This window comes from Lissotriton helveticus, chromosome 10 (genome assembly GCF_964261635.1).
Source record: "Lissotriton helveticus chromosome 10, aLisHel1.1, whole genome shotgun sequence".
Taxonomy (NCBI): Eukaryota; Metazoa; Chordata; class Amphibia; order Caudata; family Salamandridae; genus Lissotriton; species Lissotriton helveticus.
The window spans coordinates 116,457,342-116,484,473 of NC_136071.1; the positions used below are offsets into that span (position 1 = coordinate 116,457,342).

At 45.1% G+C, this 27,132-nt stretch overlaps 1 protein-coding gene across 1 annotated transcript in view; it reads left to right on the forward strand.

Moving 5' to 3' along the window:
- The window catches only part of TRRAP (transformation/transcription domain associated protein), an 885,394-nt gene that overhangs the window by 812,216 nt on the left and 46,046 nt on the right, over positions 1 to 27,132 (forward strand). Inside the window, exons 66-67 of the mRNA XM_078664902.1 lie at positions 5,976 to 6,201; positions 12,876 to 13,093. Of these exons, the coding sequence (XP_078521028.1) occupies positions 5,976 to 6,201; positions 12,876 to 13,093 (444 nt within the window). The remainder of the gene's footprint in view (positions 1 to 5,975; positions 6,202 to 12,875; positions 13,094 to 27,132) is intronic.

Sequence of the window (27,132 nt, forward strand, 5' to 3'; positions counted from 1 at the left end):
GATTCCTCCTCACAATGCCCACACTCTGGATTTGACTTTTTGACGGAGACCTCAGAAATATCTTGTTGTGAAGTGCCTCCTTTGTGAGAGTCAATGACCCTAATACAAATCTCCGTCTCCTCTACCACTTTTGCCAACTCTATGGCTGTTTTCAATGAGGGGTTCTTGGCAGCCCATAGTCTTTCTTTAATTTTCTTATTGGTACACTGGACCATAAGTTGGTCTCTTATGAGCTCATCATTCATGGCCCCAAATTTGCACTTAATTGATAGCTCCCTAAGACGTGCTACAAAATCGTCTATGGATTCAGATTCTTTTTAGTGTTGTGTATAAAATTTGTATCGATGCATCACCAGATTTTCCTCTTTTGAAAATCTTACTTCTAGCCTAGCAATGGCTTCTTTGTACTCATCAGGCATAGCTTGCCCATTCGCCTGTAGTGCTATAGGCAAGAAACGGAAAACTCTCTGACTTTCTTTGCCCAATGAGCTAAGAAGAATAGCTTTCTTCCGTTTTGCCGAGAAATCCTGTCCATCCAGTGCTTCAAGGTAATTGTCAAATATAATGAACCAATCTTCCCACGGAATTTGCGGGTTTCCAGCATCAGGTAAGAAAGGAGGTGGAAGAATAACGTTTATAGGAGCATTCATCTGTTGTGCCATGATGAACACAATGTGCACAGGTCTCCTCACAAGAGTCTGAAGACTGGCTTATCCTAGACGCAAATTCAAAAAAAAAAAAAAAAAATTTTTATTTATTATTTTTTTTTATTTTGACAATCTTACAGGAAATCAGGGTCTCGGGACTTCGTTTTGTTTCCAAATAATGTGCAAGTAAAACGAAGCTTTGGGAATTACTTTTGTGATAATAAAAAGTGGTGTCTTTTGTTTGGTGATCAGAAACGAGGATCGACGCTGTGAGGTAAATTGCTGACTGATTCAAAATGGCCTCGCATCAAAAGGAGGCTGAGGTTAGATGAAAACGAGGCTTGGAGCTCAGCGCGAACAGTCTCTGTGACGCGCAGCCCTTCCTCTCAGCGTGAACAGTCTCTGTGACGCGCAGCCCTTTCTCCGACGGATGACGCGCTGTCTTTCCTCCTCACGCGCTGGGAGACAGAGAGGGAGTGACGCGTGAGCAGAATGGTGCAAGCGCAGGAAGAACGCAGGCTTCTTTCAAATAACGCTGCTTACTCACAGTTCGTTGATCACACGATACAATGCAGGTAAATCCCCAGATTTGAAGAAAATGGATTTCTTCTCCTTCTCTGACCTCTGATGTAAATAGCACTTGGTGGGTCGTTTAGCGATGGCAGCTGCTGTTTGTCGCTTCTAGGAAACAGTTAAAATGCTTGTTGTCCAAGAACACAGCTCACTCTTCTTTCCTCTTATTCTCTGGCCAGCATACTCCTACACCAACGTCGCCAAATTGTAGTAAATGATTCCAGAAGAAGTGAAGGTAGATTAAATGGTAGTTTACTCTGGGAACAAACAGCAGTATGCCAAACGCTTGCTGGCCAGGCACAAACTGACTCTGTAGGGTTCTAAGAGAGTCAGAGCCACCTAAGTTCTAGAATGGGAAAGGAAGGAAGGAAGGTAGAGACCAGAGGGCTAGGGAAACAAGGAAACAGGTTACAACATACTACCCCAGAGTAAACCAAGCTCAAAACACGTGAGCTGATTGGCTGGCTGCTGCATGGAGAAAGCTGCGGCCTCCATTTTGAGACTCAGAAAGTGTGTCTCCATGTCGTCAAAAACAAGTAACAGTAAACAAAAAGGGGGCAGGGTAGGGGTACCCTGGCCACCCTTGACCTTATTGGGGTATGGGTCCCAGAGGGACAATCCCTCGGGTCAAATTAAGATCATTATTATTTTTTCTTTTGCATTGCTACAGCAGTGCTCACTGCATCCCATCTGTGTAATTTTGCGGCAGTACAGCTGCACGGAAAAAAGGGTGCAGGCCTTTGGGCGCTACAAGACCATGTTGGTTGACTTACAACAAGGTCTTGCCCCCTGTGCGGGTTGGGCCCTGTGCAGTGGAGTCTTGGTCTTATGCAGAGGCGGGTCTGAGTTCCTGGCCATAGGCCTGGCCCTGTATCCAACTATATGCCATGCACAGCCGAAGGCCATGCATGGTATGGGGTAGCTCTAGTTGGGTATTATTACCTGGCATTTAAAAACCCTAAAAATTCACTGAAGAAAACTAAGTATAAGTGGCATTATAATTGGGTGACAATGTCAGATAAAATGTTTCATTTCAGACCTTTAAAAAAATTGAAATTCACCATTTATAGTTAATTGAAGTAGCTATAGCTCATGGCCGTACCATCCACCGCTTAGTACCCCACATATTACACCCCTCGTTGCATGTTCTATACCATCATTGATAACGTCAATGTAATATCTGAAATTGCATAATTGATGACATAATGTGCATTATAGGCTCTCGCAGGGAGCATGGCTCTTGGATTTGTAAATTCACGATTAATGTTTACATGTGAACCTGGTTATATTTGTAAAATGGCATATGCTGCAATCATGGCTTTGATTGATGTATCCTCTAAGCAATATTTGCAAATTGTGAGCATGTGGATGAGCCCTGGCATCCACTCATCCAGGTGAGCAGCAGGATTCTTCTTGTTTTTGTCTCTGGATGCGTGTCAGATTCAGCTTATTTAAATATATATTTGATATTGCCTGTATGTTGGATATAAGTCGTGAATGCATAGGATTATTGCTATAACCTCATGAAATTCAGAAATTCAATTACTGACCACTGTGGACTGGTTTTGGAAAATACTTTTTAAAACAAAGGCAAAAAATACACAAAAAGATTAAGTCAAATTTATACACCGAAGATTAAAAAAATACTGATGTAACTTGACATGGCTGAATGCAAAATGTATCCAGCATGTCCTAGGACAGAACATTTGTAAAGCCAGTGGCGGATCTTCCATGGGGGCGTTTGGGCGCCGCCCCCCTGCTTTCTCGCCGTGCGAGAAGGCAGAAACAAATAGTAGAGAACTACCATTTGTTTCTGCCTTCTAGCACGATGAGAAAGCAGAAGTTCCGGTTGGGAGAGTGGGAGGGGTTTCTCGAGGGCAGGGGGGAGTGGCGTTCCCACTGTTGTTAATACTGTCTGGGAAGCCTGAGAGGCTGTCCAAACAGACAGTATTAACTGTATTTAGAACAGCGGTGAAGCCGCTCCCCCCTGCCCTCGAGTAACCCCTCCCACTGTCCCTGCTCTCTGTATGCAGCAGCATACAAGAAATCACGTGGTGTTGGGGCAGCCGGCCGAACCAATCACAGCGCTGTGCTGTGGTGGAGGGAGGCTGCCTGCAGCCTTCCTGCGTGACGACATCGAGCACCATGGGAGTTAAACAGGACGGCGGGAGTCTGCTGGAGTCCGAGTCGGAACTTGAAGGCGGGAACTTGGGAAGGTATAGGTAAGTTAAGTAAAAGTTTATTATTGACTTTTCTTAACTGAAAATCCAAGCCTGGTTCGTATGCTTTCACCACTGCTGAGCGCTGCACCACGGAACACAAAAAACACACCTGCGTGGTCTTCACGAACATAGCAACAAAACAAAGCCATTACATTTACGTCTCAGCCGCAGGGCTGCCTGCATTCGAATTTGGAAGCTAACCAGGGTTTTGAGGGTTACAGCAGCATGAAGTGTGGCAGATCCGTCAGGGGCCCATGTGTGGTTGGATTTATTTATATGTTCGCTTTAGACAGCAGGCCCGTTAGTTGGCTGTCATATGGACGTAATTTGGGCAGGCAGGGTATCTGTCGCATTTACAGACCCTGGGTGTACTGTGGCACTGGTTCGATCCGCACTCTGCTACTGCAATAGTTGCGCAGTCCACTGCCCTCCCTCCATCCGGCATGTCACAGTCATAGCAAGGGTTTCCTTGGGTGCCCCTTCCAAAGGTAAAAGCCATATTTTAGATCACATTTCGATACACACGAGGACCCCAGTGAAAATGTGTGCGTGCCATGTCTCAAACTCCAAATAACTCTGCAACTAATATTGCGACTTCTCAGGAACTGAACATCGAAATTTTGCGCATGCTCACGAAAGCCATGCATAATATGAGTTGTAAATCATACAATGCTCAAGAAATAACTGCACACACCTCCTCCTTCTCATCTCTTGCGCGAACAGGCACAGTTTTTGAAAGTGAGATTTTTGCGTCGTTATCTGATTCTGGTTAATGAAGAAGTAGAAATATTTCTTTCTCAGCAGCCGGTATGCCGCTACCAGCCTCTTCTGCTGGCCCGGCTAAAACCAGTTGTGGTGGTCAGGGCTTCACACAGCCAGAATTACCATAGTTAGAGATGGGCCAACAGCCCACGCATGAGCAAGGTTCCTGAAGCAACTGCCTTTGAAGGGGTGTTTGCATGAGAAAGTGTTTACAGTATCACACACCCCTATTAGGTAACTGTCATGTCAAACAACACTCCACAGCGCTGAGCCTTGCCACCTTCGATCATCTCTTCTGCTCTCCCCTCGATCGGTTTGTGCGCAGGATCTTTAAATGCCTGTTGTTGTGCAATTACGGCTTTGGCACGGCTGCCTGACATGTTTTTTCGAGGCATCGTGTAATTTTAATCACATATATATTACTTGCTGCCAGAAAACAAAATTGTGAAGACTAATGGATGCTGCGGTTGTTTGCGAGGAAGCGCTCTGGCGTTCCTGCTGCTGTGGGTGTACGCAGCGCAAGGGCAGATTTACTGTTCTGTGAAACATCTCCTACCTTCAAAGGGGCAGCTCGTTTTTCAAATCGAAGCAATATGCTGCTGCTACATGTACGATCATTGTTGGGGACACGGTTAGGGATTCTCACACTTCTGCTGTTCAGTGGCGGTGTATATCAGGTATGACGATAAAGCATCGAGATACAATGCTATTTGTTGTTATGTGTGATGTAAAAGATTAATACCAGCAATAATACCATTTACATATGAAATTTACTGCTCCGATTTTAGACTCCCTGGTGTAAATTGTATTTTAACTGTGACAATTGTTCTTGCTGTGTCCAGCTAGTGGGGTCTGTGAGAGCAGAGACAGACAGGAGTGATATGCAAGGGCACAAGAAGAGGAAAACAAACAGGAGTGATATGTAATGACACGGGGAGAGCAAAAACAAACAGTAGTGATATGTAAGAGCACATGGAGAGGCAAAGGCACAGATGAGAGATATGTTAGGACATGGACAAAGGAAAGACACACAGGAGTGATATGTAAAGGCACAGGAGGAGCAAAGATACAGATGAGTCAGTGATATGTAAGGGCACAGGGGGGAGCAAAGATACAGATGAGTCAGTGATATGTAAGGGCACAGGGGGAGCAAAGATACAGATGAGTCAGTGATATATAAGGGCACAGGGGGAGCAAAGATACAGATGAGTCAGTGATATATAAGGGCACAGGGGGAGCAAAGATACAGATGAGTCAGTGATATGTAAGGGCACTGGGAGAGCAAAGACACAGAGGAGTGATATGTAAGGGCACAGGGAGAGCAAAGACACACATACTGAATAAGCAGTTACCTATGTTATATGACATCTCTTTATTAATGTAATAACTGCACTTTCATAATTGCTTTATTAACCTTCCAGCTTTCTCAAATTTGCTTGAAAATGCACCATTTGTCCACTCTTTTTTTCAAAATGTTCTCCCCCGAACCCTCCGTAAGTTGTTCCTGCTTGCTCGCTACGCTCGCTCGCTGCGGTGCATTAGGACAATATAATTACGCCTCACCACTTTCAAATGTCACCAGCCGCCACTGTGTAAAGCAAATTTCATTATGCCACTATTTTTCATATTCATGTCAAACGGAAGTTGAGCATTTGCACTAAAAAACAACTGAAATGTTTATTTTTCGTTTGGTCTTGTTGGGTGCTTCTCACCGCTACTTCTTTGTACAATTGAGTTCATTTTGAATCTTGTGTTTCCTCTTACTCCTCAGACTTTGACTTCAGTGTGCCAGGCTCCATGAAACTTCATAACCTGATCTCAAAGCTGAAGAAGTGGATTAAAATCCTTGAAGGGAAGACCAAGCAGCTGCCAAAGTTTTTCCTCATCGAGGAGAAGTGCAGGTTTCTGAGTAACTTTTCCGCCCAGACAGCAGAAGTGGAGATTCCTGGAGAGTTCCTGATGCCGAAGCCAACACATTATTACATCAAAATTGCAAGGTGCGAGTAACAATTGCAGTGCCACGTCTCTGTTTAGCGCGGAACATTTTCACAGCTGGTATTTCAGTTGTTCAGTGTAATGAACCCAGATAGTAACAGGTAATTTTTATGGTACAGTATCAATTTAGAAAGCACACACTCGAAATAACAACTGTGGTATGCATAAGTTATCTGTAGTCCACAGTAGGTCATGCATCAGAAATTCGGAGTTTTAAATAAAGGTTGGACTTTATTTTTTTTAAAAGGTGAAAAAAACGAGACTCTGCCTTTATCAGAAATTATTTTTTGGTTTCTAAATCTTAAGACCACATGGGCATCAAATGCAGCCTGGCAAAAATTTGGAGCAAGGTAGAAGGTTACACAGAGGTCTGTTTATGGTTATTAGATACCCCTGTATTTCAAGGTACATTGTTTCCAGTCATCCTGTCTGACATGCGTCTGGTTAACAGGTGGTAATGGGAATTATTCTAGGAAATCAGCCTTACTGCACCCCTAAGCACTAGGCTAGCCGAGGTCATTTGCTCTATCACCAATGTGTGAGATCAAACATGCGTTACCTAATTGGGCCTTACTGGGGGTCCAACTTGAATCCCTTTGCAGTGGTGGCTGGCATCTAGGGGGAGGGGAGGTACAGGGGTGTGCACGTGCAAAATATTATTAAATAAATAAATAAACTTCCCTAACGTGACGTCCTCGCTCCGGACCTCTTCTTAATCCAGGAACTGGATGCTGGACCTCCCTGGCCCAATCCTGGCACTGCTCACATGCAGCACTTGAGCAGCGCCCTGACTGGAGGGAGCCGCCGCACTCTGCACTCCACAGTGCACTGGAGGCTTAAACTTATTCTCAACCTGAAGTGCACATGTGTAGCTGGCCGTCTTAAGGCAGGCGGCCGTCTTAAGGCAGCCGGCCAAAAAGACATGCACACGTTAAACAGTGAAACACCAGCCCACCCTCCTCCCTGCTGCTGAACCCACATCCAGGCCACTAAGCGATTATTATGCTCATTGAGAAGCCACGTCCTAATTTTAATTAATTTAAGTATTGTGTTTCGCTTAAGACTTTATAGTTAGCAGCTTAATTAAAAAGTACATTTTGTAAATCATATTTAACATCAGTTTTACAGTTAACCCAATCAGCAGATTTGCATATTTGCTCCCAAGGCACTTGTGCGCATTTCTGAGCGGGTCCACTAAGTAAAGGTTGAAGTCATTCCTGGTTTCCCACAACAAATGTGTGTTTGTTTTATCTTTTGAAGGGCACAAGTAAAGGGTTGTTTTTATCACCACAGGTAAAAAATGTAAGCTTAAATTACAGTTACATCATGGTTATCTAAAGTGATCTTGCGTTCCTGCTAAAGCCCATCTGTGCCATTGAAGACTAGTCACCAGTAATCGCTTTTGAGTATGTCTGCTCTTGGGCCCAGTTTGCTACTGGGCGGGGGGAAGGGTGGCTCAAAATGCAATATAAATACTGCACCATGGGCTCTTCCTCCGTTGGAGCAGAGGAGTGTCACCCCACTTAATTACCCCCAAAGATTAAAAACAAAATGGTAATTCATTATCATTTTATTTTTCATCCTCCTGTCCTGAACCCAGCGTCGGGAAGGGGCCACTGCTGAATGACAGCAGCAGGGAGGAGGGTGGGTGTGGTGACCTCTTCATAAATAAGACGTGCTTCTTGAAATAGTAATTTAGTATTTATTAAAGTCATAGTTCAGAAGATATAAAGTGCATGCAGCAGATCATACAGGTTACAGTCAATTGAATAATGACATTCTATAATCCCAGAATGCTTTTCCGACAACGTTCTATTACATAGTATAATTCTATTGTTCATTAAAGAAACATGCAATCACTACACATCCCCTTTCTTTATAAACTTAGATGAAACAATTTAATAAATATTTACAAGTGTTGAACTGCTTGAGTTTGTTATTCCTATATATTGTATCTTATTTGCTGAAGGAACTTGGGTAATTTGATCTGTAGGAATTTCTGAAACATGCGTGGAACTAACAGAGAGGATAAATAGACCAGGTTAATTGCTACATCCTGCACATCTCCTTCCTTAAGATTTGAAAATAAAAACAATTTATTATTATACTTTTCTATCACTATTCTCTTCGTCTTTTGAATCAAAATTTGCCTTTACAATTACACAAAATTATTTTCTATTAGTTTTGAAGTGGTAGTGTTCTTAATCTTTTAATACTATCCCATACATTTTGCTAGAAACTGTAAATAACATATAACATTTGTATATAAGTAGTAGATAAGCATAGTTTTTTCGAATACTGCATCAACTCATTAAATATGTTTTGGGTTTTGGGTTCTGGATAATTCCCTAAAGTGGTAAAGAATGTCTACTAATAAGCCAGGAACACGTTGTACATTATAAACGAAATCTTGTATACTTGTAGACATCTTGTTTATTCTAGCTGAAGATCAGGATAAATTTTCCTTATTTAGTATTATAATTAAGTGAGTTGCCTCCAGTAACCAAAATAACGAGAAATGGACAAAATTTCCCTTATATGGATTTAGTTGTTGTTATGGATAGTTGAATGTATTCATGTCTATAACTAGAATATTTGAAGATAAAGACTTGAGAAAGGTGGTCACAAAGGTTCGACTTTAACCTCTGAGGTTTTTCAGCGGTTGATGTTCAATAATTTTAGGTTCTTCCACCCTAATACTGGTGGACCATTTCTTGTAACATACAATGTTCCTATAGCTTGCTTTCTCTTAAAACGAAATACACGGGTTCAAAACCCTAGAATATCAATGCTTCCTCCTGTAAAATTTTCGGCATTAATCTCATTGATTTCTAACCACCCTCCTATTTTGTCCACGAAGTGACTTTTCCACATCTTTAGTGGCACTATAGTGAACTGTGAACCCGAATCTACTGTTAATTGTAATATAATTCCATTAACATAAATATCATAATTAGGATTAAATGATGAGAAATTAGGGGCACCTAAATCCACCTTCTCCTACTTTGATGCAGAAAAATCACTCTTATGTCGAATATGTACCTCTTTTTTGTTTAATATGTTCTTGTTCTTTCTGTTGCATATTCGCGAAAAGTTTCCACTCAATCCGCCCTCCCGGCACTTGGTAGAGTTAGCAGGACATTTTTCAAAGGTAACTGCGTGGGTATAATCACCACATCCAACACAAATTAAATTGCTACATTCCTCTCTCCTATTACTCCCAAATCTTCTTTTAACATGGAAACCAGTTTTCACTTCTTCAAACATATCGTTTCCAAGATTCTTATATTTCGTTCTCTCTTCCACCACTTTTCTTACCGTTTCTCCTGACGTCTTGTTACTTTGCAATAATTTAGCTTTAGAACAAGGATTTGGCAATCCTGTCCTTTTAACTAAGGCAATGGTATCTCTAAGACTGTTAACCCATAACTTGTCCTGTAAAGATTTGTTCCTGGTATGCTCAACTATCCGGTCAGAAGTTAAATCATTGTAACATAAAGCAAATTCACATTTCTTCACTAACGACAAAGGAGGATTTATAATTTTCTGGGTTTTGTTTGCACTTTCGCAACTGAAACATTCATGAGCTTTTCTCTCTATATTAATGTCATGTATCTCATTTGTTGTCAGAGACCTAATTGATTGTTTTATAGAAAACAAAAACCTGAAAGAAAACTGGTTAGTTATCAGAAATGGCTCCTTCGTGACTGATGTCTAATACACTAATTAGATAGTTATTTGAAACACCACTTCGATGTCTTCGTGAAACAACAATTTAAATTTGAATAAACTACTTAGTGAATGATGTATTCATATAAATTTGAATAAATCACTTCGTGAATAATATTTTTATATAAATTTGAATAAACCACTTTGTGAATAATATTTTTATATAAATTTGAATAAACCACTTCGTGAATAATGTTTTCATATAAAGGAAAACTAAAAATACCAAACAATTCTTGTATTCGTTGAAAATGAAAGTAACCACTAACTGAACAATGTCTTCATGTAAAAGGGGTACTAATTATATCTTCATAACGGATCTTCTTTTAAACACAGTTTACAAAGTGGCCTAATATTAAACTGATGCTTCACGAGATTTCTGTTGCAAGTAAAAATGACTTGTTTTCATTTGTGCTTCTGCCTTTCTTGATATTTTCACAACACGAGTAGTGGAACATGTAACTCTTTTAAGTAAAACCTGTAAAATAAATTGGGTTAGTAAATATTCCCATATTTCCAAAATGGTCATTAAACGTAGACTTAATCGAGATACTACTATCACGTTGGATGGCGATATGTGTGATGATGCTGTCAGGTTAGATGGTGTGTGTTCTACTTGTTGTCATTCCAAAATGGAGATGATATCTAGTACACAGTTTCCTCAAGAACCACGTTAGAGACGTTCCAACACAGGAGGTATTGCCAGGGATTTGTTACAGCATCATTTTCATAGGAGAATTTAAAATTGAAATAAGTGGTTAACTGGTATAACTATGAGAAATGTCGACTTATGAAGTATAAGCTGTGTGCATCAGCGTGCACAAAATAATACAAATAAATGTGTATGAATATCTTTGTAAATAGGTGTTAGAGTTGTCGTTGAGTGAGTTGAAGATTGTCAATAGATCAATATTAATGAAAGTGTAAATGAAGTCACGAAATATATGCTGAAAAGCTGAAAATAACCATAACTGTCCTCAAGAAGATAAAAAGAAAATAAAGGATGAGCTTCTAGAATAGATCTCACGCTGTATGCACTTGAAAATGTCACACTTCTTGTAAAATGCGCCACAAAATATGCTTTTTGTCAAAAGTGTTCGAAAATAGTTCGATAAGAAAAATGTTTACTTCATGTAAAATGCGCTATTCAATTTGTTTGCTGTAGAAAGCGTTTGAAAATTGAGTAACAGTAAGTCATGAATACCCACACGAAGACTGGAGAAAACGCTCTTCGTTTCAGTGGTCGTGTTGTCTTAGCAACCACAAGATGGCTGTGTAGAGCGTGATGACGCTTGTGACGTTGAAGAAACACACGTAGGCGCGCGTTGATCCAATAGATGTATGCGCGAGTAGAATTCAATTGTCCAAGGCGACGCTGCTGTGTGTATGAAAGCCTTGAAGAGCGAGGCTGAGAACGAGGCACTTGTGATCCGGTAAGCGTTAAATGCTTTTTTTTAAAATGCACAACGCTAACAAATCTAATCGAACGCTGGGACCAGCAAAGTAAGGAAATATTTCTCAAAAAACGATGAGGTTTTCACAAAAGTACGCCGTGGTACTTCCCCCTCTCTTCTTACAAAATAGTTAATTGTAGAAGTATACGCGAGGGTTCTAAATTGAGTTTAAAGGTTCAATAACGAAAACGTTGGAGATACAATGTTGTAATTATCCACTAACGAATTAGGAAAATAACGCCTCAATGGTACTTCAAAAACCACAATCCTTTGAATTACTCACGATTAGAGTTGAGTAGCAAAACGAAGGTGAGACGGTGAATTTTCAAAGCAGAAGAAATCGTTGTGGAGGTTGAGATTACAAGTTGTGCCCATCTCGTTGCCAAATCTGTGGTGACCTCTTCATAAATAAGACGTGCTTCTTGAAATAGTAATTTAGTATTTATTCAAGTCATAGTTCAGAAGATATAAAGTGCATGTAGCAGATCATACAGGTTACAGTCAATTGAATAATGACATTCTATAATCCCAGAATGCTTTTCCGACAACGTTCTATTACATAGTATAATTCTATTGTTCATTAAAGAAACATGCAATCACTACAGTGGGCTTAGCCCTCTTGCCCAGGTGTCTCAAGACAGCTGGGTTAGAGCACGTGCAGGGCTCCAGTGTCCTCGGGAGCAGCTAGTGAGGCCGCTCCCTCCAATCAGGGCACTGCTCTCGCAGCATGATAGGAGCGCCAGGATTGGTGCCCGCACTTCATCCAGTTACTGAGACTAATTCCGGAGCGGAGGACCGAGAACGCCGGTTCAGTTAAGTGTTGTTTTTTAAATGAAGCTTGTAATTTTCCATGTTATCACCACAGTAAAGTTGATCTGATATGAGATAAAAAAATAGTTGCTGCTTCTTCACAGTGTGCTTCTTTACCATGACTTTACATAGACAAACGAAAAACACACGTTATTGGTCACAAAGCCTCTTCAATGCCATTCTACCTCATGTATGATATTCAACCCTCTGCATCTTGATTTTGCTTAAGTGGGTGTTTATATATATATATATATATATATATATATATATATATATATATATATATATATATATATATATATATATATATATATATATATATATATATATATATTTATTTTTTATTTTTGTTGTTGTTAAAACACATTAACTTGAAAAAATATGCAGCTGAACGGAGTGTAATCTGCTAGTTATGAGAGGGGAGGAGCATTATGATCCATTCAGGTCTTCGCCCTTCATTAGCTTTCGGTGGTAATAAAAATGATATTACACGGTTCTGCGCATCCTCATGTATGATGTATCCTCATGTATGATGTATGTTATACGCACAGTTTGACATACCTTACTTGACAAGACGCCTGCTTTTCTAATGCCTTTCAAAGTTGCTTTGATTTAATTTGAGAAAATAAAACTGACGCTGTGACCGTGGGCTGCGCCTGGCTTTCATCGTGTACCTTTCTCTGTAGATTCATGCCCCGGGTTGAAATAGTCCAAAAGCACAACACGGCAGCGCGGAGGCTCTACATCCGAGGCCACAACGGGAAGATTTACCCTTACCTCGTCATGAATGATGCCTGTCTGACCGAGTCACGCAGGGAAGAGCGGGTGTTACAGCTCCTGCGCCTCTTGAACCCGTGTTTGGAGAAAAGGAAAGAAACCACCAAGAGGCACTTGTTTTTCACAGGTAACTGGGGCGGTTTGTAAAACCCTAAAGATGCCTTTGTGCAGGGTATTCTAGTAGCAGAGTTCTGCGGCCTCTTGTGGCACGTGTTTTGAAGCACAGGGTCCCCTGGACACTTGAGTAAAGACCTCTGGCAGGCAGTACAGCAGTTTACCAATGGAGCACTCATTAGAGGGACTCGAAGATATTTCCGTTCTGTCCAGAATATGTTTTTTTACATTGATGGGAATTTCCAGCTCCTCTCCTGTAGATGAAGGTGTGGTATTCATAATGAAAGAGCACACAGGAAAGAATAGGCATTTTAGCTTTATTTTATTTATTTATTTATTTTGAAAGTTTTATATAGCGCGAACAAGATCTTTGCAGATATCAGAGCGCTTTACAGACGAAAGGAGCAACCTGAGAGTAAATAACAATTGAGGTGAGGAAGGTACAAGCGGGAGCATAGTCAGACAGATACATCAATAAAGATACAAGTACAAATACGTGGTAGCGTAAACACTCAGGTAGGTAAATAACACGAGTCATTCCAAAATGCGAAAAGATCAGTAGAGCTGAATGGTACAGTGTCTGTAAATATCATCCCCAGTAATAATTCAAGTGTATTTAGCCATGAGGATAGCTTTTACTTCTTTCTTAAAAAGTATGGTAGAGGAGATGAGCCTGGTTTCAGGGGGGAGTGAGTTCCCGATCCTGGGTGCCATTCCTGAGAAGGAGCGTTTATAGGTTTTTTCCTTGCGGAATCTTTGGGGCTTTAGCAAGAGATTGTTTATGCCTCTAGTGTTTCTGGAGCCTCCAGAAATCGACAGCTTCTGGGCGAGGTATCCGGGTGAGCTTAGGTGGACAGCCTTGTGTGTCATGCAGGCGATTTTCAGATGTATTCTGGCTTCAAAAGGCAGCCAGTTCAGGGCTTTCAGGTCAGGGGAAATGTGTGAGTGTTTTTTAGATCCAGTGATGAGTCTCGCTGCGGCGTTTAGAGAAGCTCTTATGGGTGCCGTAGTAGTTAGGGGGAGACCGCAGAGGGCGATGCTGCCGTAATCTATTCGAGGGATGACTAGTGCTTGTACCGCAGTTTGAAAATCTTTGGCTGGAAGGAAGGGTTTGAGTTTCCTTAAGGTATTGATCTGGTAGTTCGCACCCTTAGTTGCTTTGTTGATGTGTTCCTGCATGTTGAGGTTGGTGTCAAGTGTTATGCCTAGAGATTTTGCTGAGTCCACGATGGTGGGATGAACATTGAGTGCGGTTAGGTGTTTAAGCCAGATTTGAGCGGTAGTGAGCTTCGCAGGAGGTGAGATCAAGAGGAACTCTGTTTTGAGAGCATTGAGTTTGAGATGATTAGCGGCCAGCCTGGATTGGGTGCTTCTGATCGTTGAGTTTAAAAGCATAATGTCTTTGGGTGATTGTAATTTGAGATAAAGTTGGGTGTCATCGGCGTACATGTGGAAGTGAACATTGGATGCTTGTAGCAAGGTGGTGAGAGGTTCCATAACTAGGTTAAACAAAGTTGGGGATAGGGAGGATCCTTGTGGGACGCCTAGCGATACAGGTATTGGCGAAGACATCAAGTTGTTACTCTTGAATTTCTGCGATCTGTTGTGTAGAAAGGACGTGAACCACTTGAGCACAGTTCCAGATATACCCATTCTTGTGTTTAATAGATCCAGTAGGTTCTCATGTTTGACGGTGTCGAATGCAGAAGAGAGATCAAGAAGGATAAGGAGGCAGGTATCGTTTTGATCTAGGATTTGAAGGGCGTCATCAATTATGTGAGTCATAGCAGTTTCTGTACTGTGATCTGCTCTGAAGCCTGATTGATGAGGGTTGAGTAGATCAAACTGATTAATGTGTTTAGTCAATTGTATTTGTGCGCATTTTTCCAACAATTTGGCAAGAGTCGGAATATTGGTAATGGGACGGTAATTATTTAGATCAGAGGGGTCGGCTGTAGGTTTCTTTAGTAGAGGTGTGACTTGTCCAACTTTGAGGGAGTCGGGGATGGTCCCTTGTTGATGTGAACTGTTGATAATTTTAGTCCAGAGTGGGAGGAGCGACGGGGTAAGGTCTTTGACAGCGTTGGCAGGAAGGGGGTCCGTGAGGTGATTGGCTGGTTTCACAGTGCTGAGAAGTCTACCAATTTCTTCCGAATAGGTGACAAAGGATGACCATGTGGCGTTGTTTTTTGGTTCAGTGGGTGCTGTACATTGGGGTTTGGGGTAGACGTCAATGAGGAGATCGTTCTTTATGTTGTCGGTTTTTTGGATAAAGAAAGAGGCGAAGTCTTCACAGGAGGGTGCTTCGCCCAAAGTACTGAGTGGTTGGGGTTGTTCCTTGGATTGTGTTCTGATTTGATTTGATTTGAATAGGTAAAAAGATAAATTTATTTATTTATTTTATTATTATTGGTATTCAATATTCCAGGTGATAAAATTGCCCCTGCAGTTACTTATGTTTTAATAATTCCAACAAACAATTTACTACTTGTAATCCTGCATCTATTTGTTTTATTTGTAGTCCAAAATGATGTATTGTGCACAAGGTTAGAATGTGTAATTATTTCCTTCTAAATCTGTTGTGCTAGAGACAACCTGGGTGACTCCTCCCATATTTTAAATTGGAATGTCAGGGGACCGTGAGGGCTTAGTTACTTTATTTCCCCCAATGAAAATGTTTCGCAAGCATTAACACAGCCAGTAGGTCTGTGCTGTATGTGCTCACACATAAAGGGCCAGATGTACCACCATTTTTGCATGCGCAAACGGGTTTTTGAACCCATTTGCGCATGCAAAAACAGCATGGGGAATGTCCAAACACTATTTTTCGAGTCGCAATTTTTTGTGACTCGCAAAATAGGGTTTTGCGAATAGCTTTTGGGAAGGGGCGTTCCCTTCCTAATAGCGAGCGTAACCTTATGTAAGATTGTTTTGCGTCCGTAATTGTAGGCTCAAAGGACTGCGGAATGCTCGCTGCGCTGTTTCGTAGGCTGCGACCTAAAAAGTTAGAAGCTGGAACCTGCAATGGGAAGAAAAAGTGTCGCGGAGTGTCTGGAAGTGGATTAAAGGCTTGCCAGCCTTGCTGTTCGGTGCACCTATGTTCAATTGCGCCATCCGCCTGCTTCTCTGCAGAGGTTCGGGCATCAGCACTCTTACTTTTGCAAATTGAGCGCAGACCTTTACACATGTTTCATTTCATACAAAAACCAAAGTTGGATGGAATTGAAGGCAAAGGACTCTCAATCCAACCTTCATATTTTATGAGAAACCAGTATTAGCAGAACAAGGCGCGCCTACAACAGTGAACCTGTCTCTGTGGGCTTGGGAGTTTAGACCGAATGCAAAAGGAGCCAGTGGTTGGAAGAAATAAGAGATGGTGTGGGAGGAAGGGTCTGGGCACAGCAATGGTGAGGAAGAGAATGAATGGATAGATGAGGAGGGGGCAACAACGATAAGGAACAAAACTGGCTGGCAGTGGGGAGCAAGACAAACAGGAATGAGGAGAGAATTAGAAATTAGAAGCAACATGAGAGTGGAAGGCCAAGGGAACACGGGGCAGTACACTGTGGTAGGTCAACGAGAAGCATGATTCACAGAAAATAGGGTTGCAGTGAAAGAAAGAACAGCGAAATGCATAGGAGAGGTGGGAGGCAAGCAAAGATGACACAAGGAAGAACATGCACTAATGAGCTTACTTGAGGGACTGCAATGGTAAAATAGTCTTTGTCTCAATTCAGTGCAGCACTCGATTGAAAGTGGAAATATACACCAAAGCAGCATAATGTGAAAGACAAATACTCCACTGGGTGGAACCAAGACATGACTGCGACAGTTTAGGCCAATGGCTGCAAGATGCTGGTCAGAACAAGCCTATGATTGAAGGAGGCACTCCCAAATCCATCAGTTACTGTCAATAGGTCTGTTTGAGAGTTGTGCTGTCGAAACCCGGACGTAAAAAGGAACAGGTATATAGAATTTTAAAACACTCATTTAGCTTATCTGGAAAGTACAGTCTTGGTTTATCCACCACTGACTGCTGACTAATTGGAAGAGAGGCATTTATCTGCATGGGTTCAGTGGCACTAATATAACTGTAGGTCATTAGGAGGAAGCCTCCTACTGGGGTAGAAACTTCAATTCATCTTCTGAACTTTACAGGAGATAAAGCGGTGTAGGATTACGGTGAAGAAATACTGCTACTCTTCTAGGAATAGGCAAGGTGGGTCGGATGAGCAAGATCTCCTCTTTGGAATCACTAATCTCAGATGCATAACTGCGCTAAATTCTTGTCACATCTAAATCTTTTAAATATTTGGAAAAGGGAGTAGAAAGTCTGCAATGTCAACCTAAATGTGGGGTAGGCTATACTGCAGCTGCCAGCACTCAATTGTCTTTACACAGCCTCACTAATTCTGCACCATTCAATGGTATTCAAGGCTTTGGTCCTGGCCGAAGGAGCCGAAAGGCCTGTGGTATGTACAGCTTGTAGTTTCCTTCTCCTCTATATAGCTTTACTGAACTCACTGAATTGACACAGTCAGTGTTTCTACAGTATAGATGGATTTATCTTTTCCCATGGTTCAGTCGCGTTCACTGTGCCTAGAGAGCCCGTGTGATGGTCCGTAACCATGCAGAATAAGTAGGGCTGGCCGGATCTGCTTGACCAGTAGTGGAGATTCAGTAACCGCGCTGTACAGTGCTCTCATGGTCTCTCCACATGAACTAGCCAAGCTGTTGGGCCACGAATTCAAACACAAAATGTCGTTTTCATAGAGGTGTGGCTTCCGGTCAAGGAGACCGCAGCCTCAAATATCATGCTAGATTGGTCTTTGGTGGTCTTCCACGTGCTGCAAAGTTTCTCTGATAAAGGACACCAGTGAGCTGGGTGATCTTCGTTTCAAAGGGAGATGGTCCTAGTGACTGCAGCCTCCAAGGAGACATCTAGAGGATTCGTCTTCTGCAGCTGCACCCCATGAAGGATTCGTGCTCTTCGATGAAAAAGGGGACTTTAATAAATGCACCTCTTGGTAACTTTCAATCCATGATTACTGGCTCCCCAGACCTGTAGTTTTGCAAGGCTTTTTGTCTCATACGTTTCAGCGTTTCTACCAATGGAAGATAAAGTCGTTCTTTATGCGGGTTTAGTGTCAGTGCAGCACCGCTAGTGGAGCAGAAATCGCACTAAAATGCACTGCAAGTTGGCGCAGTTTTTGAAAAAAGAACCAGATGCTTTCAGGGGTCATCACTGTGAACGCTGGCAACAGGAAGTTGTATGGTGCAAGAAAACGGAATTTTCGCCTGCCTAAAAATCCTCTAAGACCAATAATCCATTTGGTTAATGTTCTCCACTTCAGCCTACTTGCCTTCATGACCTTAGAATAGGCATCAAAACTGCGTAAATACAAGAACAGTGTGGAGAGTACATGACAGAAGAGGGCGTGTGCTCCCTCTCAGGGCACGTCTCCCCTTAAGAGGTGAGTATGGCTTCTTCCCCCATCTTTCATGTGCTTATAACCAGACGCCTGTATTCAAGTCCTTGTACACTTATCTTTAAAGAATACTCCTATTGCAAAATATTTTGATCAATACATTCTAAGACACCTCTAAAAACCATTGCCATGTACACACAGCACTTGCCACCATAGCCTTGCAATTTGGGGACACAGTGAATCACGAATCTTACTGAGTCTATCACATGGTGCTCATTTTATTCGACCTCTGTAGGATGGATGGGAATTTTGCCCTGCTACATTTAAAGTTGCTGCCCTGCAGGTTATGTGCATCTCTACCACAAGAGGCCCTACTAGAGGCTCTCTAGTATATTAACGACTTTTTTGTGTAATGTGAAAAGCAAAGCCACTCGCCCCTTTTCTTTAACAATACAAAACCCTGACTTACTGAATTTGCTTTCTCCGGCACTGGGGCTTTTAATGACTCGGATGCTGGTTGGGTGTTCCCTCGCATTAGCTGGAAGCCCTCCCGTAAAATAATCATGAAATGCTACGCCTGTAACCACAGACCTACAGAGAGAGATTTTTTCGAGTCGCTTCAGCTCCCTTTTACCCAACATGTTTACAGGTAAGTAACGCATTTGTTCTTCTTAAGGTCTGCTTGTGTAGACGATGCTGCTATGAAGCCAGAGTGCAGTTCCTGTCCGCTGTACTTCGTGATCTTGGCACCAGTCTCTTAATCGTCTCATCGACGTGAGTTTCTATTCCTGAACAGTGACGTCCGAGCTTTGATGTTGTGCTGTTTCCTGTGTTGTGACTTGCAGGTTCTTCTGCTGTACAAGCCGCTGTTGTTTCCTGCCCAGCGCTAAATAAAGGTTTCTGCAAAAGGTACTCCAGACTGAGCTACATTAACCCCTGGCTGGGTTCTCAGAGCCTTGGAGATGAGGTGGAAACATCTCTTCCAACCTCTTCCTCCGGGTTTCTAGAGTAAGTCAAGGAGAGCCGGATACATATAAGATTTTCAACATATCGGAGTCAGATAGCCTGCATATATAAAACATAGGCTTTCATGAAAACCTGCCTGGGTACAACACTTTGAACCATCGCTGGACACCCCGCCTCACAGAATCCTATTCCCTGTACATTTATTTTGATTTTGGGTCAAGTACAGATGATTTTCAGTTCCTGATCAGATCGTTAGATATTTTTGTACTGATAAGGAATCTGTTTTCGCTTTGTGCAACAGTATCAATGAATTAAATCTTTTCAGTGCTGCTGGATGAACTGGATGACCTCATGTCTCTTCCTGGGCAGAAGGTGTGTGTGCTCAAGATGATTCTGAAAATAGCTCTAGGCCTGGATAGTGTGTGCTTTTTTGGCCCCTGACCTGTTTTAGTGTAAGTCCTTAGTTTATTGTTCAAGGGCAGTATCCACTTCTTGGGCCTGTGTTTAACTGCAGGTTCTCTCATTATTTCAGCATTCGAAGGTAAAATGTAAATGTAAATTGATACTTGTATAGCGCACTACTCACCCGCAAGGGTCTCAAGGCGCTTGTACGAATACCGCTGTGGAACCCATCCTGGCTTTCCATGTGAGGTGTCCACTCCTGGGCACCCCCAAGGTGGAGGCCAGGCATCCTTAGCGTTGTGGAGATTAAGCAAGCTATTGCCCAGAGTTGCAGAGTGGGACTCCATGATTGGAATAGGCACCGAGGCGAGAATCATCAGGTCCGTGGAATTTTTTAGCTCAAGACCCGCCGAGGCGGGGAATTGAACTCTGGTCCCGGGCTAGACCTCCGCATCAGGGTCTGCCGCTCTAACCATTGAGCCACACTTCTCCGTTGATATTATGAGCTCCTTTGCATTGCATGCAATAAATATCTGTATCTGAAAGAAACCGGTTAGTGTTAGATTCCTTACCTTAGAATATCCCCTGGCGTCATACTGGATCTGGAAAGTTTTGCGTGAGCAGTACCCCTGCACGTCGGTAGGCGTCATTTGCGGCTCCGCGTCCGTCGTCTGCGTCGGTGCCGGGATGATGTCATCGGAGTACTTAGACGCCGCCCTCGCGTGCTGACGTCAGTTCTTGTTTTTCTTTATTCCGGGCCAGTAAGCGCAGATCCGGGAAGAGCAGTACTCCTTAGTCACTTTTTTACTAACTTTTTTCGATCTATTTTGGATCTTGTCGAGTCGTTTATCGACTCCGGTAGAGATGCCAGGGTTCAAGCCCTGTGACGACTGTAGCCGACTGATGTCGGTTACCGACCCGTACCGTCAGTGTCTTTATTGCCTCAGGGCCGACCATGATGACCAGTCGTTGCCCGACTGCCGGGCCTTGACGTCGAAAGCTAGGCGGGAGCGGTCCCGTAAGGGACTTGAGCTCCGGCAGTCGGCCACGCGCCGCTCGAGGTCCCAGTCCAGGAGGAGGTCGAGGGACCGGTCGCAGGACCGCAGTCATCACAGCTTGGCGAGTCGACACTGTGAGAAGTTGGCCTGATATATGATGATCACTAATTCTAGTGATCACCTTGTATCAGTCCAAACAACCCTTATGGTGATTGGTTGTAAGTCAACCTGATAGACCAGCTATCCTAGTAGCGTGGACAAAAGCAGTCTTTAGGCTAAACTCTTTTGGCATGTGAAGCCAGCTGTTTTACCACAATATAACCCCTTGAATACCAGATGAAAGGACACCACACAGGTTGTTATGAAAATAAACGATATATTTATTAATAACAACACCTCTGAACTCTTTATGAGGTCAGAGGGCTAAGCACATGACAATACTACAAAAGAAATACGAGTTCGCACAATATCTACACAAGTGCCTTAGGGGCACGACAAACCATATACTCAAAACAATGGAATGCGAGGAAGGAAAATACTGTAAGGAGATCCAGAGGCTGGAGGATCGGTGGGACTACGCTACAAACTAGGTAAGTAAGGAGCAGGAGGCCCACGGGACTCACGTGCAGAGTGGAAACTCTCACGCGGGATGCGTACCAACGTCTATGGATGCTACAGTTTACAAAGTTACGGATTCCGGACGAACCCGGCTGGATGGAGGGAAAACAACAGTGGACCTGGACACTAGAATAGTGGACTCAGACTTCAGCACCTAGAAGCTTTAGTTACCTAACCCACAGGCTGCGGGTGCATAGGGCTGACGTTGCGTCGGGTTTGCTGCGTTGATCCCGGTGATGCCTGAAACAAGAAGTTGCTGGCAGGCAGCCAGCTGGAGGAGTCCGGTGGTTCCAAGGATGGAACTAGGAAGAAGGAAGTCCTGAAAAGGAAGGGGACAGAATCTTGGTCACTAGCCAGTGACGGTGCTGGAACCAGGAGGGAACCAGATGCTGTCGCCGCGTTCAGGTGAAGGAAGGGTCGCTTCTCTCTGTAGCTGCGTGGACCAGGAGCTGTTCTTCACGACCAGGCTGGAGGCACGAGCTGTCCCACGTAGTCTGCTGCTGTTGGCGGTGTCGGATCGTCGATCTGGACAACAGGCCTTGGCTAATGCAAGCCACGCGGTGGAACAAATATGGCGTCTGGTGTGGACCAGGAGGGTCCGGGGTGCTTCTCTTTTACAAGGAAGCAAGGGCCAGTCTGGGGGACCAGACTAGCAGTGTCGAAATCTTCGGGTCGTCGTCTCAGAGGTCACTAGCCAGCCGGCAAGTGACCAGACAACAGGAAGGGCAGCAACCAGGCAAAAGGGCCCCACGCAGATCACGGGGATGCTGGGGGGCTGGTCTTTGGTGCAGGAGCTGCGTAGGTGTGGGGCTTCTCAGTCCCCAATGCACTCACTCGAGGAACCCTCAGGGGTCGTGCTGGAAGCGCTGTGCAGGTTTCTTCAAGATGGCCGTCTCCACGTTGCTCGTCGCACCCACGGGTCCCAGCTGTGCTGTGGATGTGGGTAGAGGTCAGAGAGGTCTGGAGGTCCGGGTCTTGTCGAGCTGGGTCGTCGGATTCCGGGATGGAAGGACTTTGCAGCAAACCGCACAGGAGCTTGATGGTGCCTGCGAAGCAGGATGGTCACTCCCTGACCATAGGGGAGATTCTTCAGTCTTCTGATGTTCAGGAGGTCGAAGGTCAAGAGTTCTTCGTGGAAGTTGTCAAGAGTAATCTAATTTGGAATGGGACCAGCTCCTACCTTTATTCAGCTAAAGGGGGCTGCACTACGACTAGGTCCCTCCCCTGGGTGGGACCAGGAAGGGGGGTGGTTACACCCCCTATCCTTTGTCCAGTTTCCTGCCAGAGCTGGGGCTGGAGTGCCCCAGCAACTGGTTGGAACCGGTGTAGGCACAGGGCACCTTGTGTGCCCCAGGCATGTCTCATTCCTTTCAGCCTTGGCCTACCTAATACACAAAATTCTGTCCGGGGTGGTGCTAGCACCTCCCAAGGCAGGAAACCCTTTGTCTGAGTCTCCCTTGCTGGAAAGACTCCCAGCAGCAGGAGGTCAGACTTGTGTCTGTGGTGGCAGCATCCATTTTGTGATGCTGAGGCTCGAGTTAACTTTAACCGGGGTTTACAGTTACATACATGTCGTGTCCCTCTAGAAGGCTGGAATGCTAACCCCGTCGCCAGAATTGGCGAGGGGTTAGTATTCCAATTCGTATGACACCTTACTCTACATGTTTTGATAATGCTATGCCAAAGTTAGCATTTAACCGCGAGGATTATAATGCACTTAAGAGTATATGGTATAGCGTTACCATGGAACAGCTAGAAGGACTTGGTTCCGCAAGCTGCAAACGGGCTCAGCTCATGCCAGAGCACCATCTCACATAATTCCAAGCACTCTGCCTTCAGGATTGATAAGGCCTGCCATAGGAGTGACTGATAGGAATATATGTGTCCATTTTAGGGTTAGATATAGGAATACTATATCTAAAGCAAAGAGTGATTACACCACCGTGCCCCAGCTGTCGTGCAGCCAGTTGTGTCAGATTTGGTTGGCCAGCCAGGGGTGGCATAATACATGCTGCAGCCCCTGGTAGGCCCTGGGTACACCTATGCCCTGGATACCTAAGGTATACTGTACAGTGACTGATAAGGTGGCCCAGTACCAATTGGTAAATGCACCTAGGGTACATGGTTGTAATTTAGAGAGAGAACAGCTAGGCTGTGGGTCTGATTAGCAGACCCACAGCCAGGGAAAGTCGTAAACCAGTGAAGCAAAAAGCAAAAATCTGGGGTGGCCATGGGATTGCAGACCCCACTCTCCTACAGACACCACTCGTCTGGTTCAAAGTCCTCAGGTAAGTCGAGGCACAAGAAATCGAAGAAGCGACATCGCTCTTCTGACTCCCCACGACGCTCGCGCCACGCGGCCGGGGTTTCGGGCGACACCGCCCACACGGCTCCGCCGGAGCCGCAAGCGCCACGTCCAGCTCCATACCCGCCGGTCCCTGGGCTGCACGCGGCGCCGGAGGAGATCAGTGCCTTCCTCACGGCCATGAGGTCGCGCTTCCCTCCGCCGGATTCCGCTGAGGCGCCTTCAGGCCCCGTGGATCCGTCTGGGAGCCCAAGCGGGCCGGAGGCTCCGGCCCCGACGCCACAGGGCCCCTCAGGTTCCAGGCCTGGATCCGTGACGACGCCGGTCGACCTCACGACCCCTCCGCCTGCGCCGTCACCAAGGGTGTCACCCCCGACGCCGTCTCCGGACGACGTCGTCCCCGGTCCCGGTCAGGATCCGGCATCGGACCGGCGCCGTCAGACGCCGGGTTCGACTCCGAGGGATGAGCAATTCATCTACGATCCGGCTCCATCATTTTACCCTGACTATCAGGAGATGGATGTCGGGGAGGACTGGGAGGGGTCTGAGGACCGTCTGGCACAGGAGTGCCAGTTCGATCAGGACTGGGCAGTTGAGCTGGGGAGTCCAGTGGATTGGACACTTCGCCCGACACTGGATTTGTCTCCCCTCCAACCATGGCTACGGAGGAGGGGGATGCTTACAGCGTGATGTTGACGAGGGCGGCCAAGGCCTTGGGTCTTGAGCTCTCCGTCGCGGCCGTGAGGACTAACCTCCTCACGGAGGTGCTCAAACGGCAGGCAAGCTCCTCGGAGCCTCTCCTGCTGTTTAATGAACCCCTCTCGGAATTTCTGCTGGGCACCTGGTCCAAGTCCGCTACAGGCCTTACTGTAGATCGGAACGTGGCCCGACGCCACCGCCCGGCCCCAGGCGACCCTTGCTTTCTGTCCACCCACCCACCCCTGAGAGTCTGGTTATCCAGGCCTCTAATTCCCAGACTGCATTCCCGACTGCCCCGCCAGATCGGGAATCCAAAAAGTATGACCAGTTTGGTGAGAAGCTGTTCTCCTCACTCAGTTTGGTGCTGCGGTCTGTCAACACCGCTTGCAAAGCTCGCTCAAGCCTTTGCGGAAGGGTGGGATGCAGCGCGTTACTCCATACGATGTGGATTGGATACCATGGACTTGCTAGGTAGAGCGATTTCCACGACGATGGCGGTTCGTCGCCACGCCTGACTCAGGTCTGCCAACTTTTTGGCTGATGTCCAGGCCAAGCTCGTGGACATGCAGTTCGATGGCCGTCGCCTTTTTGGCGACAAGGCAGACAGTGCGCTTGAGCGTTTCAAGGACTCCAGGGCTAAGGCCAAGTCCTTGGGCTTGTCGGGCCAGCGCCAGCAAACTTCTGCCTTTCGCCCCTTTCGTGGCCAAGGAAGGGGCGCCCCTTCACGTCCTGCCAGCCACAGGCCGCAAAACCACCCTCAGCGCGGTGGTGGACGTGGGAACCGCTCTGGCGGTGCCAGGGGACAACGGCAAGGCCAGTCCACATCCACCCCCGCAGCATCCACCTCAAAGCCCTCCTAGTCCGTGCCTTCAGGCCCACTCGACGCCAGTAGGGGGCAGTGTTCACCATCACCTGCTCCACTGGTGCACCATCTCATCGGACAGGTGGGTGCTGCAAATCGTCCGAAGGGGCTATTCCCTCCCCTTCGAGGCGACCCCTCCAGCCATGCCACTGCAGTACCACCGCATGTCGGGGGATCACTTGAAACTTCTGCAGGAGGAAGTTACCGCCCTCTTGGCCAAGGGGGCCATCAAGCGCGTTCCTGGGTCAGAAGTAGGACGTGGTTGCTACTCCCACTACTTTCTGGTACCCAAGAAGGGCAAAGGAGGCCTACGCCCTATCTTGGACCTCCGGAGTGTCAACGGCTTCCTCCGGAAGGAGAAGTTCAAGATGCTGACCTTAGTTGCCCTAGACCCTGGAGACTGGATGGTGGCGTTGGACTTGCAGAACACATATTTCCATATCCCCGTCCTGCCGGCCCACCGGCGTTACCTGCGGTTCACGGTAGGCCACGAGCACTTTCAGTTCACCGTGCTCCCCTTTGGCCTTACCAGCGCACCTCGGGTGTTCACGAAAGTGATGGCGTTATTTATTTATTCAAAGTTTTATATAGCGCGAACAAGATCCTTACAGATATCAGAGCGCTTCACAAAGATAGGGTAGGGGCAGTAGGAATGAACACAGATAATGGGAGCAGTATAATAGTCACTAACATGGTAGGAAAATAATAACATACATAAGACATATCAATATACAATCAGGTAAACAAGTAATGTAAGGCGGCACAAATCATTGATCCCACTAAAGAGGTGTTCAGGTACACCTTGGGTGTGTGGATGGCTTATACCAATGATTTAGTATAGAGAGAGCACTAAGTGAGGGCATCGGGAGAGTGGATCAGTAGAATTTAGAATTTAGAATTTAGAATTTAAAAACATTTATAGAGCGCTCGTATACTAAAGCAGTTTCTTGGCGCTGGGAGCTACAGTGGTAAAAACAAGCAAACGGGGGGCGCAACTAACCAGTAAATGCTTGCTGGAACAAGAGGGTTTTTAAGGCCCTACGGTATTCCATATAGGATGGTAGGAGTCTAATTGAAGGGGGAAGGGCGTTCCAAAAAGTGGGGGCCAGTAGACCAACGTGTATCATATATTGGTCGGTAGTAAGAGAGTAGCGTAGTAGTGTCCCCATCAAGTAGAAGTATAGTGCCAAAGGACAAGGTGAACAGTGATGCAAAGCAATGCAGAGTCTCAGATTCAGCACCTATGAGGATCAGGAGATCTTGGCCAGAAGGATGGTTTTCACCTCTTTCTTGAAGAGTGCAGTGGAGGAGATAAGCCTTGTTTCAGGAGGGAGCGCATTCCAGATCCTGGGTGCCATTCCTGAGAAGGAGCGCTTGTATGTTTTCTCTTTCCGGAATCTACGAGGTTTCAGGAGTAGATTTTTTGCGCTTCTATTGGATCTCGAACCTCCTGATATAGACAACTTTTGAGCGAGGTAGTTGGGTGCATTGTGGTGCACGGCCGCGTGAGTCATAACTGCAATTTTTAGCTGTATTCTGGCTTCAAAAGGCAGCCATTTTAGAGACTTTAAGTCTGGGGATATATGCGAATGCTTTCTTGAGCCAGTAATGAGTCTCGCGGCAGCGTTCAGAGAGGCTCTTAGGGGTGCTGTTGTGGATAGCGGGAGTCCGCTGAGGGCCACAATTCCGTAGTCTATTCGAGGGATGACTAAAGCTTGTACAGCAGTTTGGAAGTCTTCGGCAGGGAGGAAGGGTTTAATTTTCCTCAGAGTG